The sequence below is a fragment of the Podarcis tiliguerta genome, assembly GCF_965153285.1.
Source record: "Podarcis tiliguerta genome assembly, chromosome: 13".
In the NCBI taxonomy this organism is placed as follows: domain Eukaryota; kingdom Metazoa; phylum Chordata; class Lepidosauria; order Squamata; family Lacertidae; genus Podarcis; species Podarcis tiliguerta.
The window spans coordinates 7,844,474-7,861,382 of record NC_139546.1 but is presented as its reverse complement, the minus strand read 5'-3'; the positions used below and the strand labels follow the sequence as shown (position 1 = coordinate 7,861,382).

The 16,909-nt window shown below is 47.7% G+C and overlaps 1 protein-coding gene across 4 annotated transcripts in view; it reads left to right on the top strand.

The window, feature by feature from the left end:
* Positions 1 to 11,891, top strand: part of LOC310661550 (transmembrane protease serine 11A-like) — a 74,514-nt gene extending 62,623 nt beyond the window's left edge. For all 4 annotated transcript variants that reach the window (XM_083407878.1, XM_083407879.1, XM_083407880.1 and 1 more), the window contains 4 exons: positions 5,327 to 5,495; positions 6,398 to 6,663; positions 9,188 to 9,330; positions 11,450 to 11,891. In XM_083407878.1, the coding sequence (XP_083264004.1) occupies positions 5,327 to 5,495; positions 6,398 to 6,663; positions 9,188 to 9,330; positions 11,450 to 11,611 (740 nt within the window). In that variant the 3' untranslated portion in view covers positions 11,612 to 11,891. The remainder of the gene's footprint in view (positions 1 to 5,326; positions 5,496 to 6,397; positions 6,664 to 9,187; positions 9,331 to 11,449) is intronic.
* Positions 11,892 to 16,909: the final 5,018 nt, after the last annotated feature.

Sequence of the window (16,909 nt, the reverse complement as noted above, 5' to 3'; positions counted from 1 at the left end):
GAATAATCCTTTGGAGAATATTCTTGAGCATATTCTCAATTAATGAGGTGTGTACATTTAAAGCAGCTGTGTAGACGACACAGGATTTACAGTTTGTGGAGAATATTCTCCGGAGAATTTTGTAGCAGAAAATATTCTTGAGAATATTCGCCGAACAATATTTTTGAGAATATTCTCCAGAGAATATTCTCACCTCACATCATTACAGTTTGGTTCTCAAACTTAATCCGTTCCAGAAGTCCGTTCCAAAACCATAGCGTTCCAAAACCAAGGCACGCTTTCCCATAGAAAGTAATGCAAAACGGATTCATCTGTTCCAGACTTTTAAAAACCACCCCTAAAACAGCAATTTAACATGAATTTTGCTATCTAACGAGACCACTGATCCATAAAATGAAAGCAATAAACAATGTACCTCAGTCACACAATCAATCAATCAGTAGCTGAACTGGGTTCCACACAGTCACAAAAAAAACAAAACAAAAAAGCTGCAAAAACAAAAATGCAAAATAAATAGTAAAAAAAGACAGACCTCAGCATAACACTCAAAATGGAAACATAACTCTCAAAACGGAAGAGTAGCACTCAAAACGGAGCACGTTCAGCTTCTGAAAAAAGTTCGCAAACCGGAACACTTACTTCCGGGTTTGCAGCGTTTGGGTTCCAAGTTGTTTGAGTACCAAGGCGTTTGAGAAACAAGGTACCACATGCTACTTTTGGAGTTTTATCAGGCAAGAAAGACATCATTTGACAACCATTGGGGGGAGCTCTCTCCACACTCTATAAAGGAGTTTGAGGGCATGTCTTCATGCTACAAATTTAAACCAATGTCATGCATGTTTGGGGAAGCGGGTGGCGCTGTGGGTTAAACCACAGAGCCTAGGACTTGCCAATCAGAAGGTCGGCGGTTCTAATCCCCGCGACGGGGTGAGCTCCCGTTGCTCAGTCCCTGCTCCTGCCAACCTAGCAGTTCGAAAGCACGTCAAAGTGCAAGTAGATAAATAGGTACCGCTCTGGCGGGAAGGGAAGGTAAACAGTGTTTCCGTGTGCTGCTCTGGTTCGCCAGAAGCGGCTTAGTCATGCTGGCCACATGACCCAGAAGCTGTATGCCGGCTCCCTCGGCCAATAAAGCGAGATGAGCGCTGCAACCCCAGAGTCGGCCACGACTGGACCTAATGGTCAGGGGTCCCTTTACCTTTACCTGCATGTTTACCTGTCCAAACCCTCAATCACAGAACTGTTACACAGTCTATATCTATAGGGTCCTCCTGTCCTGTTTTGCGGTTCTGCCCCACTGTCAAAGCCTCCCTTACCTGGATAATATGGTGGTGCCCACAAAGCAGCGATGGCAGTTTCTGGCAAGATCTGGTCTTGCCAGAAGCCACCACTTTTCCTGGGGTTTTGGGGTGGCCGAGGGGCGCTGCCTCTTGGGGTTCTGCTCCCTGAGCAGCTGCCTCAGCTCACCCCATGGGCAAGCCAGCCCTAATAGTCTGGATCTGGAATCCGTAGCTCCTGCTTTTCACCTGCAAACCGTCCCCTCCTTGTGCTGCTTTGCAGCTGAGAAAGTGCAGCCTGACACGTGAGTCAGCTAGTAGGGTATAGTTCAGGGGAGATTATGAGCTGTTGCTTAACACTGGCTTGTGCCCATTTCTCCGATGTAGCTGCCAAACAGAAGTCCACGCCTGTCGCTGGCTGCTTGATATCAATTAGATAGAAGATTATCGCAAATCGGCTGGAGCCACTTATTAAGTAATCGGGGCAATTAACTCCTTAACTAAGTGAAATATACTCAGAATCCTGCAGTGATTCCATGCTCTTCATTGCAGCTTGTAAAACAGTGACTGAATTCCCCCTGAAACCTCAGGCTTTTATATACTTTATTTACACAATGAGTCCCCTCTGATTGGCTGATTCTGCTTCCCTCCTGGAGCCTGATTGGGATGCTACTGCTGGCAGGGGAATGATGGGAAGACTTAACTGGATTTTGAGATGCTGTGTCTCTCTTGAAAAGCTTTTCCATGATGGTTGCATTACAATCGTTAGGGTTTCTTCGGTTGGAAGCTGGATCTGTCGCATCTGCAACCAGGTTTTCAGAGAAATCTAGCTGGACAGTAACCCACCCAAAACCACTGAAGCAAATCATCTGCAACCCCAGCTGGAGGGCCTTGGAGCCTGATTTGCGTGGCGAGTTCCCGCCTCCCACCAATAGGAAAAAAGACACATGACACAATTATTTTAGGTTAATGGGCTAAAATTGGCCACAACTTTATTGGTTACAGGTAAAGAGCGGTATTGGCTTAGGCATTGGTCCTATCCGACTATCCGGCTTCAGCCTGTTTGCTTGAAGACCCGGAAGGGTTAACCACCAGTAGAGGGAGTCCTGCTGATGCACATCAACTAGGGACTCCCCTGGGGTCACCGCTAGGGGGCGCGCTTTAGGCCCTGGCCTCCATAGGCTTCGGACGAGGCCATGCCCCCCGGAATCCTTTACCGGACTACCCTTCACTAACCGAGGAGGTGATGGCGCTCCCCCCCATTCATCTGCATAACAATACCCCTAACAATGCCTAACCGCCAAAACCAAAGAAATTGTGGCGATTTGCTATGAGGTAGGCGAAAAACCAAATGGCCGGTGCCAATTTGCCAAGTGGAAAAATTCCTATCAGGCCCCTAACGGCGACCAACCGAGCTCCATAACAAGGTCAGAAGGGGAACCTTGAAGGGAGGGTGGGTGGGAAACAACAGCAGCTGAGTGGACCAAAGAGGGAGATCCCAGGGCCGTGCTTGCCTTAAGTGAGGCAAGCCACACCCCCTGAGCCAGCCAATTGGCTGGCCAGGGGATGACGCGGCCCGATGATTCCCTAGATCACACGGGGGCTGGAAGCCAGCCTCCGTGCGCATGTTGGGAGGGTGAAGCCCGCAACACCACCTCCTCCCGAGGCCGGAAGTGGCTTTCTCTCAGGCTTTCCCCCAAAACTGGTGCTGTTTGAGAGTGATACCATGCAAACTGTGCAGTTTAAATGGGAATGCAAACAACACACAGTAAACTCTGGTGCAGTCAAGACCTGTATTTGCAAAAGGGCAACAGAAAGGCATGTCTGTTGATTTTTATACCAATTTCCCGAAAGGAATGCCGGGAATTTGTGTGGGGTTTAGTAGACCCCACACAAAGCTGTAGTTTCCTAGGATGCACAGGAAGAAGGAGCAGATATTAAAGCAGTTTAAATCTCTAGTTGAAGGCAGACCTTGAGGTTGTTCAAGCCAGCGGTATGAGTAGATCTACTGAAATTAATAACCATGACTAAGTTAGGGTCCATTAATTTCAATGGGTCTACTCTGTGTAAAACCTACTTGACTACCACCCCTGATCCTAAGCAGCTTTACTCAGAATTAAATCCCATTTAAATTAATTTAGTTCATTGGGCCTTCATTGGTCCCATTTAGTTCATTGGGTATGTGTAGGATTGCAGCCTTAAAAAGTGTTGGGTTCACCTAATTAATGATCCCTCCCTCCTTATCGCATGCTGTATGTGGGGTTGGATGTGTACAATCTGCATCAAGACTGGAGGCGAGGGAATAGTTTTGTCAAATAGCTGGATGTGGTTTTTATGGAAAACAAGGTTTTGATATTGTTTCAAAATCATGTCTAATCAGGCATGTGTGCTTACAACATCTCAAACCGCTTTCAACTCTCCTCTGCTATGAAACACAGAGCTAACAAAATAATGGTTTAAATAGAGCCAATTTGTCTTAAGCAGGTAAGGACCCAACTAACTATTGTTTGTACTAAAAAACACACACACCAAAAATGGCTGCTTTCTTATTTTGCAGAAAAGGCAGTCTCAGTATCCCATTCTGGACAATGCTCCCAAGTCAGAATGAGGCCCGACCTCTCTTCCTTGCTAAATATTGCTCCCCCAAGGTGTTTTTTATTACAAATTACACCTTTGGGAGCAAACTGCAGCCAGGAAAGGGAGTGAAGGTGAGGCAGAAAACTCAGTCCAGTATACCTGAAGGAGTGTCTCCACCTCTATCGTTCTGCCCGGACCCTGAGGTCCAGCGCCGAGGGCCTTCTGGCAGTTCCTTCATTGAGATAAGCCAAGTTGCAGGGAACCAGGCAGAGGGCCTTCTTGGTGGTGGCACCCGCCCTGTGGAATGCCCTCCCACCAGATGTCAAAGGGAACAATAACTACCAAACTTTTAGAAAACATCTGAAGGCAGCCCTGTTTAGGGAAACTTTTAATGTTTAACAGACTATTGTATTTTAATATTCTGTTGGAAGCCGCCCAGAGTGGCTGAGGAAACGCAGCCAGATGGAAGGGGTATAAATATATTATTATTATTTATTTATTTATTTATTTATTTATTTATTTATTTATTATTATTATTATTATGACAAGGGCCCCCAATTTGGATCAGGTCACATTCTGAAGCAGACCCGACCCCCATCCACCACAACTGCTTTTTCTTAGGCATTGCTGGCAGAATTATCTCTTTCACCTCCTAAATGGCAAAAGGAGACAGTCTGGGGTGAGATCTCCTGGTGATCCGGGAGGGGGGGGGGCTTGCTGGATAATTTTTCTGACCCCTATCAGATTGCCATTCATTCCTCCCTGCCTCTAAAGTTAGTTTTGCAGAAATATTAAATGCAGTGGGTGGGGATGGGATCAGGGTCATTTCTTTGCTTTATGTTATCTTTCTAAAACTAGAAGGCAAGTAAATTTCTAAGTTTAAAAAGCCTCTCCACAGTGGTACCTCTAGTTATTGACTCAATCCATTCCGGGGTGCCGTTCGCACCCCGAAAAGTCCATAACTAGAGTGCTGCTTCTGCACATGTGTGAAGTGTGCAGAACTCTTCTGCGCATGTGCGAAGCATGCAGAATGCTTCTGCACACACACGTGCGGCGAAACCCGGAAGTACAGTGGTACCTCTGGATATGAACGGGATCCGTTCCGGAGCCCCGTTCGCATCCTGAAGCGGATGCAACCACACGTCTGTGCATGCGTGGGTCGTGATTTGTCGCTTCTGCGCATGACGTCATTTTGACTGTGCATGCGCGAGCGGCAAAACCCAGAAGTAATGCATTCCGTTACTTCTGGGTCGCCGCAGAGCGCAACCCGGAAATGCTCAACCTGAAGCAACTTCGACCCGAAGTATGACTATATACACTTCCGGGTTTGCCGGGTTTGCAAGCCGAAAAGACACAACATGAACCTAACGCAACACAAGGTATGACTGTACTTCTTCAAAATATGTCATGTTCAGATCATGACATAAGTCTTGTTGTTGGGAATGAAACTGGGCTAAGAAGATGTTCTTTGGCAGGCTGTGGGACGCGAGTGGAAAGATCTGTGGAGAGAATCTATGGAGGAAACATTGCTGTGGAAGGGGAGTGGCCGTGGCAAGCAAGTCTTCAGCTGAACGGCATCCATCGCTGTGGCGCAACACTGATCGGTGATATATGGCTCTTAACTGCAGCTCACTGCTTTAGAGGGTGAGAAGATCTCCCCCCCCCCAACCTCCCAGACTTGCTAAAACTGTATCTAGTTCTGCACCAACATTACATGAGTAATCAGAATCTTTAGTAAGCTATCACCTCAACCCAGCTATATATATGTTCAAAACATATGAAATTGATGCTTACCATATTTTTCGCTCTATAGGATGCACTTTCCTCCTCCAAAAATTAAGGGGAAATGTTTGTGCGTCCCATGGAGCGAATGCAGGCTCCTTGGCTTCAGCGATAGCAACGCGAAGCCTCCGAAGCGCAGAGGGAGCGCTCCCTCCGCGCTCCTTGGCTTCGCGTTGCTTTCGCTGAAGCCTGGAGAGCGAGAGGGGTTGGTGTGCACTGACCCCTCTTGCTCTCCAGGCTTCAGGGATAGCCGCCTGAAGCCTGCGGAGCGCAGCGCAAGTTCCCACTGCGCTCCGCAGGTTTCGGGTTCCTTTCAGCAGAGAGGAAGAGCTGCACAGCACCCCTTCAGCCAAGTGGGAGGAGAAATGGAAGGGGCTCCGTTTCTCCTGCCGCTTTGCTGAAGGGGCACTGAGCAGAGAGGGGGAGATTTTTTTTTCTTGTTCTCCCCCTCTAAAACAAGGTGTGTCCTATGGTCCGGTGCGTCCTATAGAGCGAAAAATACGGTAGTTATTTTGCCCCCGCTCATGGTTCTCCTCCCACCCTGGCTTTCTTTCTTCCAAGTTGGACTTATTTCTGGCCGGGGAGACCTCAGGGGGGAGCACTGTGGAGCCAAATCAGTAGGAAAGGGGAGAATTCTGCCCTATACAATCCCCTCTTTTGCCTTAATATTAACTTGTTGTTAAGAAAGGCTGGAGCGCAATAAAACTCTGTATGCATGTTGAGTAGAATGGATGATTATTCTACCGCTCTCAAATGTGTTTTAGAGTGAGGGATCTCCGTAGCTGGACAGCTAGTTTTGGGGCCCGCTTAAACCCTCCACTATTGAGAAGGAACCTTCGCCAGATCATCGTTCATGAGCAATACGCCGAGAGCGTCATGAGACATGAGTTTGACATTGCTGTCGTGCAGCTTGCGTACCCGGTTCAGTTTACGGCAGCCGTGCACCGCATCTGTCTCCCAGAGGCGTCGTCTATCTATCCAGAAAACACCACCTGCTTCGTCACGGGATATGGTGCTCTGAGAGATGAAGGTCAGTAAACTATCTGTTCAGCTTAAACACAGACGTTGACTTTCTTTTCTTTTTTTAAAATAATATTTTATTAAGTTTTTTACACAAAGAACAAGACAAAAAAAACAACGGAAAAAACAGAAAAATACAAAATTACAAAAGCACAAAACAACAAAAAGCATCGAGAAAAAGAAAAAGAAAAAGAAGTAATAAAAACAGTTCCATCTTCATAATATTTCTTGCATTTACTTATTTCCCCGACTTCCTCATACCTCCCTTCACTGTATTCCAAATCATATATTTAATCAGCAAATCCCTTCCCTCTATCTTAATTGATCTTTGTCTTAACTTTCGTATCTTAATATATCTTAATCTCCTTGGTATCTTGAAATATTGAACCTTTTAATTTTACAACTTTTTACTAATAACCTTTTACATTCAATCTGATGTCATTCTAACGTTCAATGATCTTATAGTATTTCTGTAAATAATCTTTGAATTTCTTCCAATCTTCTTTCACCGTCTCTTCTCCCTGGTCTTTGATTCTGCCAGTCATTTCGGCCAGTTCCATATAGTCCATCACTTTCATCTGCCATTCTTCCAGAGTGGGTAGCTCTTGTGTCTTCCAATGCTGTGCAATGAGTACTCTTGCTGCTGTTGTGGCATACATAAAAAAAGTTCTATTCTTCTTTCGCACCTGTTGGCCGACCATGCCTAGACGTTGACTTTCAAGGTGCAGTCACTGTGGCAAGGCCGCTTCCAAGTCGCAGAGTGACATTCCCCCGCTGGGATCTCCCATAGCAGGTCCAATCCCAAACCACCAGTTAGAGAAGAAGAGTTTGGATTTGATATCCCGCTTTATCACTACCCGAAGGAGTCTCAAAGCGGCTAACATTCTCCTTTCCCTTCCTCCCCCACAACAAACACTCTGTGAGGTGAGTGGGGCTGAGAGACTTCAGAGAAGTGTGACTGGCCCAAGGTCACCCAGCAGCTGCATGTGGAGGAGCGGGGAATCGAACCCAGTCCACCAGATTACAAGTCCACTGCTCTTAACCACTACACCACACTGGCTCTCCAAAGAGAGTTATCCAAAGTTATCTCCAAAGAGTTATCCAAAGAGAGCAAAGATATAAGCACAGGGAAGGTGTTGTTCCTGCCACTACAAGCAGTGGCATGGCATAGGGGTGTGGGGAACAGGACTTGCGTGGGCCCAAACCTTCCAGAGGACTCCCTCTCCCACTTTGTGGGAGTGGCTGCTACTCCTCAGAAGCACCTGATCCGAAGTTGGGTTTGGTGGACCGTCCTGAGGTGCCAATGCCATAAAGAGGACGCAAGTGGCGCTGTGGTCTAAACCACTGAGCCTCTTGGGCTTGCCGATCAGAAGGTTGGCGGTTCAAATCCCCACAACGGAGTGAGCTCCCATTGCTCGGTCCCTGCTCCTGCCAACCTAGCAGTTCGAAAGCACGCCAGTGCACTATGTGACACTATGATGTGAAACAGCTCTATTAAATTTTCAGATTTTAATGTATAGTCTACATAAAGGTTTACTCAATTCTTTTTTTCTTTGCATTTTCAAAAAGAGGAACAGAGAGCACATTTAACCCCCCTCCCCTGTCTCACTTACAAATTCATACCAAATACAGCATGTATGCAAATACCATATGACTTCCCTTCCACACTTTTCCTGGTTCCTTTTGCTTTTCTACTACTTTTCTGTAACTGCTGTTTTTACATCAGTAGTAAGCTGAAGTAGTAAGGGACGCAGGTGGCACTGTGGGTTAAACCACAGAGCCTCTTGGGCTTGCCGATCAGAAGGTCGGCGGTTCGAATCCCTGCAATGGGATGAGCTCCCGTTGCTCGGTCCCTGCTCTTGCCAACCTAGCAGTTCAAAAGCACATCAGTGCAAGTAGATTATTAGGTACCCCTCCGGTGGGGTCGTATGTGCTTTCAGGTGTCCATAATCTTGGGGTGCAAAAGGCACACAGGGGCACAGTTACCCCATTCAGGACCAGGGAGTCCTCCACACCAGCCCGCCCCCTGTTCCCCAAGAACAGTACTTCTGTCTTGTCAGGATTCAACCTCAATCCATTAGCCACCATCCATCCTCCAACCGCCTCCAGGCACTCGCACAGGACCTTCACTACCTTCACTGGTTCTGTTTTGAAAGAAAGGTAGAGATTGAGTATCTGTATCAAGTCTGGCTGAACCAGAGGTTTCAGATTGCCAATCTTAGAGGGTCACATTGCAAACTCCCTGTTTTGTTAGGGCTCCCAGGGCTGAGCATGTACAGCCTAAGGAACTCACTAGGCGAAGTTTAAGCATCAGACCATGAGATCCTTGCTTCAGATTTGGCATCTCTTAACAACTCCCCCACCTGCAATGGAGGTGAAGTGCTCAGAGTGCGTTGGTAGCAGTGCTTCTGTAACTGAACGATGACTCTGTGGTCCTGTGTTGCATGGGGTGTGGGGTTATGTGGTGCTTCTATGTGTGTTACACCGCAGGCTTCCTACGAAATTTCACACCACCCATATTATTTTGGAACTAGGTCCCAGCGTCGGTGAACTTCGCCAAACAGAAGTGAAAATCATAGGCAATGAGATTTGCAACAGATGGAACGTGTACAATGGCGCCATTTCGGCAGGGATGCTTTGTGCTGGGTACCTGGAAGGAGGAAGTGATGCCTGCCAAGTAAGTCCAATAGCTTAATAGTAGAGGGATGCAGGGAGAGAAATCCATGCAGCTTGCATTTTAATGCAACGTATCTAATTTGCAGCCAGCATGTGACTCTAAACCAGGGGTTGGCAAACTATGGTCCATGGGCCAGATTCGGCCCAATTGCCCTACGGATCCAGCCCGCGGATGTTCTGTGGATCATCTATTCTGTTCGTTAATTTTTCTCCATTAATTTTTTTCGGCGGCGCCATTGGGGGGCGCCATCTCCCCCGTCCTCTCTCACACCATGGTGCCTCCTCCCTCCTCCTGGCTTCTCCACGCCCTGCGTAGTGGAGGAAGGGGGCTGGGCTGAGCTGGCTGAGCGCCATTTTGTAACCAAACAATTGAACCCCTGTGTTGCAAACAATCATCAGTAATATCCAAGGCAACATGATCATCAGTAATATCCAAGGCAACCTCTCCCGGCTGGAGAGGTTGCGCGGGGCTAAAGAAGCCATAGCCCTGCTCAGCCTCTCCTGGCTGGAGAGGTTGCGCGGGGCTATGGCAGAAGCCAAGACAGTGAGCGGGATGTGTCCCGCTCGCTGTCTTGGCTTCTTTGCTCTTTGGGGCTGGGGGGGGGGACCCGGGCAGCCCCGAGAAGCTTGCGGAGCAGCGGGAAGGCTGCACGCCTTCCCCCCGCCAGCCCCAAAGAGCAGGTTGAAAGGTGCCCGAAGTTGTCTTCGGGTTGCCTTCACTGAAGCCTGGAGAGCGAGAGGGGTCGGTGTGCACTGACCCCTCTCGCTCTCCAGGCTTCCAAGGTAGCCGCCTGAAAGCGACTGAACACACCTTGAACAGCACCTTGTTTTAGAAGGGGAGAACAAGGGGGGGATTTTCCCCCTCTCTGCGCAGCGCCTCCTGCCACTTCGCTGAAGGGGCGCTGGGCAGAGAGGGGGAGAATTTTTTTTCCCTTGTTCTCCCCCTCTAAAACAAGGTGTGTCCTATGGTCAGGTGTGTCCTATAGAGCGAAAAATACGGTACCCGCTGTTTCGTGGAATTCTTCTTCAGCACAGCAGGTGGATACGGAAATGCTTCATAAACTGCAAATTAATTATTGAAATGATGACCTGCATATTTACAATAACTCAAATTATTATAAACTGTATGCATTAACTATAATGTCAATTCAATATGAAATGAAAGCAAAAGTACATACCCCATCTGTATGGTGAATGGAATTGTATAACATCAGTTGCTGGTGGTCATAAGCAATGGTCATAAGTTATATAACCACTGCTACTCAGGGCAGGCACAGGATCCGCGGTCGGGAGAGTGCAGCGCCGACATTAGCAGCATAGGCAGGCAGGGGCTGGGGGGGAGAGAGAGAAGTCCCCTCCGCCGCACGCCTGCGGTCCGGCCCTCCACAAGGTCTAGGGGACGGTGAACCAGCCCCCTCCCCAAAAAGTTTGCTGAGCCCTGCTCTAAACCCCACTGCACCATGAAGAAGATCTGCAGAAGGGACATGGAAAAGAGCTAAGAGCTTCGGACAGAAGATCACCAGGTTGATGGACTATATGGAATAGATAGAAAGGACTGACAGAATCCGAGACCAGGGAGAAGAGACAGTGGAAGAAGATTGGAAAAAAATTTAAAAATTTATTTAGAGAAATATATAAAATTAATGCATGTTAGAAAAATGCTGGAATGAAATTACATGGCTTTAGTAGAAACATTATAAGGAGTTAAGTACAAATAAGCTTTAGGGTTTTTATGGTAAGATAAAGTTAAAATAAATTAAGATAATTAAATGACAGAAAGCAGTGAAAGATGGAAAGGATTTGCTGAAATAATTAATAACTAGAATACAAAAAAGGGAGGTGGGAGGAGGTCGAGGAAATAAGTTAATGAAAGGTAATGATAAATATTGGATGTGTTTTTAATTGTTTTTGTTCTTGTTTGTGTTTTGATGTATTTTTGGGGGTTTTTTTTATGTATTGTAATGTATTGATTTGCATTGTTTATTCTTTTCTCCTTTTTTCACTCTTTTTTTTCTGTAGTCTTTAAATTTTTAATAAATATTATTTAAAAAATAATAATAAATAAACCCCACTGCACCAAATAATATGCATATCAAAAATGGTCTTCTTTCCTCTCCTAGGGCGACTCTGGTGGTCCTCTGGCTACTGCTGATTCTAGAGGAATATGGTACCTGGTCGGCATAGTGAGCTGGGGTGAAGAATGTGCGAAGCCAAACAAGCCTGGAGTCTACACGCGAGTAACTTACTATCGGGAATGGATTGCTGCCCGCACTGGGATATGAAGCTGCGAAGGAGGATTTGCATGCAATGTCACAGCCTGGAACCCCAAGACATTTGGACTATACATATATATACATATGATGCCTATAGCTCCATTGTTTTGGTCCGTTCTGGTTTCAGAGCAGGCCTGGTGCCTCCACCAGAGGCACCAACGCAATTCCTTGCCCAATTACGCCATGCCCACCAGCCTCATTTTATTTCATGTTCTTGGTTTTGTTTTGTTTTTTGTTTTTTTACAAGGAGAGCAATAGATTGAGGAATACAGTTGCAACCAGCAAGAAATGTTTTGTGTGTGGTTCTTTACGTCGCCAATCCGTGAAACAGTTGTGCTGTTTTAATACAGTGGATCTCTTATTGCCATATCTTTTTTGATAACCTGGCTGACAGTGCTTTTTTAAAGGGGTTCACATCCCGTTTTGCTCAAGGCAATGACTACGCATAGGGACTAGGAACAGCCCGATTTAGTTCCTCCCTCTTTCTAATGGTTTCTAATGGGTCTCCGCCTCGCCGTGGCGGTCAGATCCTAATTTCCAAGGAGCGGATTCCTCCCGATCAGAGGAAATCCGCCATTGCCAGAAGCGCCAACCCGGAAGTCTAAATACCCCAGTCACAAATATCCCAGCCAGTATCTTGGGGGAGGCGGGTCCTTGTGCAAGAGGCTGCCTGTGTTCTCCTTAACTCAGGAATGGGGGAGAGGGGTGAGGCAGGAAGATCGAGAAAGCACAGAGAGCCCACTGTGGTATTCTGTTACCTTGAGTGTACCCTGATGCAGAGCCCTCTTTCCCATAGGACTTAGTGGCTCATTGCGCCAGGGCGCCGGCCTCTCAGGGGTGCCCCAGCTTTGCCAGCAGCCTCCCCTTTCCCTTCATGCCACCAGCTGTGCCCCACCAACCATCTTACCCTCCTCGGCCTGCCCCCCTTTGCGGGCGGGCGCATTGGCACTGCTGCTGCTGCTTGTGCTGCTCCCATAAACGCTCTGTGGCAGCCGCACGGGCAGCAGTGGACAAGGAGCCGCTCCTCAACTCTGAGGCGGTGGCCGAGGACGGGCTGCCTCCTCCTCCCCCTCAGCCGTGGGAATCCCATCAGCCGCTGTCGTCGTCATCTGAGGAAGCGGCGGGAGCGGCAGTGGTGGGAGCGGCTCCCGAGGGGCCTCCTCCACGCCACCAATGCCCGCCGCCGCCCCACCACCACTCCCTGGGGCGGGGTCCAACAGCCTTTTATCTTTGTTGGGGTAACTGCCGGTCCTGATCCCCTGGTGACTCACCTCCCTGTCTCGCCCGAAGGCGAGCACTCCTCCTGCAAATACTCAGGTCTCTCCTTCTCTCAGACCTTAGTCTCTGCAGCTCGGGAAACGTCGGTGCGTTACTAGATCCAGAGGCCGCCTCAGCCTCCCCTGACCCAACCGGTAGTGGAGCAGCTGTAAGTGATGGCCCAGCTGAAGGCAATGAGGTAATCCCTGCATTTGGAGCGGGGGCAGGCTCAGGCCCCTGACTCGGCCCAGCTGGTGTTTGTTGCAGGGGAACCTGTGCAGACTGGAACTCTTCAGGATCAGGCCCGAGACTAGGCTCAGATGCCGCCTGAGGCAAAGGATCCGGTGCGGACTGAGACTCCTCTGGTTCCAAGTCTGAGCCCGAGTCCCAGGCCAGCACATCAACTACAGATAGGGGCGGTGGTGTGGCAACTGCCTCCTGCTCCTCGGGCCCTTGGGCCGCTGGGCAGCAGCGAGAGCGCTGGCAGCAGGCTGTCGTCAGGCAGCGGAGGAGGAGGCACCCTGGAGCCCCGCAAGTGAGCGCGGGGTTCTGGCGGTCTGGCCAGCTGCGCTGCGTCCACCACATTGACAGCATCTTCTGTGGGCGGCGGCTCCCGGGGCTAGGAGGTGGTCCGCGAGTTGGGCCCCGAGTTCTAAATTCTGAGAAAGGGAGGGGTGCCGGAGGGATCTTTGCACCAGGGCGCCGGATATGCTTAAGACGGCCCTGCTCTGATGTCATGTTTCCCCTCAGATCCATTGTCCTGACACCCAAGAGCGTAAGGAAAGGTTCTATGAGCGCATTGTATTTCACAATGCGTGGTGCGCCTGCAAGCATCAAACCAGTATCGTGTTTTTGCTCTGCTTCCTGTGCACCTGAGGGGGCTTGGTGGACTTCTTGCTGCCATCATCAGGGCCTTGAGAAGGTGCCCCACAGAGGGCTCGCAGCATTAACATCCCATGAGGGACTTGTTTCTCCAATAGCCACAGCCTTGGAATCCAGCAAAAATCAGGCATGGTTTTGCAGCCTTGCTTCCAGCTCACAAAACTCAGACTCCCTACGCTGGCCTTTGTCTTTCTAAATCAGGCAAGGCTGCAAAGCCACTTCCTTTGTTGCCTGACTGCCCATACTTAGAGAGCCATTGCCTCACCAGGAAGCTAGCCTGGCTTTTCCAGGAATTGAATCAGTGCTGAATCCAGGAATTAGATGGGGGCTCAGGCATACAGCCTACTGCCCCCAAACTCATAACACTAATATGCCCAACTATGCATTTCAAAGTATTTTTCTTACGGACCAGCATGGCTGCCTTTGTTGTTTCGTTAGCCAATGTTTATCTGCATTTTAATTCATCTCTTCAGCAATAGCAATAGCAACGACTGCAGTGTTCACATAAATAGGAGAGCACCTGGCTTAAAGGTAAATGTAAGCCTTGTATTCCCATTCTAACTTCCTTCAATGGGCAGTCATTTGCTGGGAGTATACCTGAGACCTAAGTTGTTTGCTTGCCACCTCCTCTGCAAATCTGATGCAAGATTCAGGTCGCATGTTGAGATCCTTGTGTGATGCAACAGAATTAAGGTGGGAGCAGCCAAGCTTAACTCATTTTTATTTTTTTTAATAGCTCGTCCATGGTGTGTTTTCCTTCCCACCTCCTTTATTTTATTTTTTAAAAGATATTTATTAAAGTTTTCAATATATTACAAAAAATAGAAAGAATAAAGAAGAATAAATAGAAAAAGAAAATACAAAATAGAAACAGTTAAAAACAAATCAGACTTTCCATATCTTATCTTTCATTTACTTATTTCCCTGACCTCCTCACACCTCCCTTTCTTGCATTCCAGTTCAATTGGTTAATTCAGCAAATCCTTTCCCTCTTTAATTTTATCTTAATCTTTTATCTTAATATATTATAGCTTTAAATTATCACCTGTTAACAATCCATTTTTACATACTCCTTAACATTGCTGCTAAAAAATCCCACTTAACTTCAATCCCCTTCCCACCTCCTTTAAACTATGCCTTGTGTTTGGAAAATGCAACAAATGTCCTTCGCCAGCAAGCAAGGATATAATAGTCTGCGGTTAAAGAGTAAGAATTAATCAATAAGGCTGCCCTGCTGGCTAATTGATCGTTGGGATAGCTCAGTTTGTAGAGCATGAGACTCAATCTCAGGGTTGTGGGTCTGGGCCCCACATTGGGCAAAAGATTCCTACATTGCAGGGGGGTGTAATCTTCAACACCTCCCTTTCCATAGAGGCACAGATTGCAGCTATAACAAAGGTGGCATTTTTTCATCTCCACCAAACTAAGCAGCTGGCTCCTTATCTCTCGCCCTGACCTAGCTACTGTGATCCACGCGACGGTCACCTCCAGACTGGATTATTGTAACTCGCTCTAAGTGGGGCTGCCCTTGAGACTGACCCAGAAACTCCAGCGGGTGCAGAATGCCGCGGCGAGACACCTTACGGGGTCCTTGCTGCGAGATCACATTCACCCGGTGCTATACCAGCTGCACTGGCTCCCGGTGGGGTACAGGATCAGGTTTAAGGTGCTGGTTTTAACCTTTAAAGCCCTATACGGCCTAGGACCCTCGTACCTACGGGACCGCCTCTCCTGGTATGTCCCACAGAGGACCTTACGGTCCAAAGAAACAAAAACATATTGGAGGTCCTGGGCCACAGAGAGGTTAGGCTGGCCTCAACCAGAGCCAGGGCTTTTTCAGCTGTGGCCCCGATCTGGGGAAACACTCTGTCACAAGAAACTAGGGCCCTGTGGGACTTGACATCTTTCCGCAGGGCCTGCAAGACAGAGCTGTTCCACCAGGCCTTTGGCCAAGGCACAACCTGACCCCCTGCTTTGGCAATCCTCACAGAACTGTAGCCCAATGGTTGCCATTAATCTGATTTGAACTGATTTTATAATGAAATGATTTTAGAATGTTGTATCATTTTACTGTTGTTAGCCCCTCTGAACCCAGCTTCGGCTGGGGAGGGCGGAGTATCAATAAAATATTATTATTATTATTATTATTATTAATGACCCCCTTCCATCTCTACAATACTATGATTCTATCAATGCAGACATCTGACCCAAACCATCCCAAACTCCAGCATTATTCCTTCATCCCCCTAGTCTCTCCTCACACCTGACAGCTCATCATCCTTCATGGCCTGGATCACCACAAGAGGCCCTGCTCCGTGAATGATTTTGCTTGTCAGATATGGATGGATGACACAGCCTTGTGCTGCTTGCGGACTCCGGCAGGGGTTCTCCTGTAGCGGAAATGAAGGAAAAACAGATCTCAAAGAATAACTTTACGTGGTAGACCAAAACCAGCTTTGAATGCCTCTGGAGTATTGTGTGCATGTTTACCTCTTGATTCTCTGGAATCATAGGTTTGCTGTCCAGCTATAAATTACCCACCGCAGACTCAAATAGAGAATCGGGACCTGCTGTTCCGCTGCATTTTTTTAGTTTATTCTGTAGGAATAAGAGACTGGCACATCAGTGTTGGGCTCACCCTTATCCATCTTTCAGCCCAGCTAGGCTGATTACTGGTCAAACTATGTATGAACAAATGTCCAGGCCAGCAGATTCTTCCCTACAGATGCCAACACCCATTGCAGTGACAATCCACAAGAGGGCACTGCTATACAGTTGCAGCTATAACGTTTTAAGTGCATTATACAAAGGTGACACTAGATGGCGCTGATGAGCTAATGGCAAATGCCTTTTTTTTTAAAAAAAAACGTTTTTAACAGAAGCATTTTCACAGCGTTTTCTTAAATATCCGTGTAGATCCATTCCCAGTCTTTCAGAACGACACAGTAAGCCCAGTAGCCAGGAACGTAACTCATCCCTCTGGTCATTGCCAGTTCCTGGAGGGGAGTGGCTAGCAGGCAGGAAAATTATTCACGCTTGTGCTATGCCAAAACCTTCTCCTGCACTTGAAAGGAAAACAAAAACTATTCTCAGTCAATTAGTGAGAAAAGAAATATTGTTTGAAAATTATCAAAAGGGAGAGAGATTTCAGTGAAATTCTCACAGGTT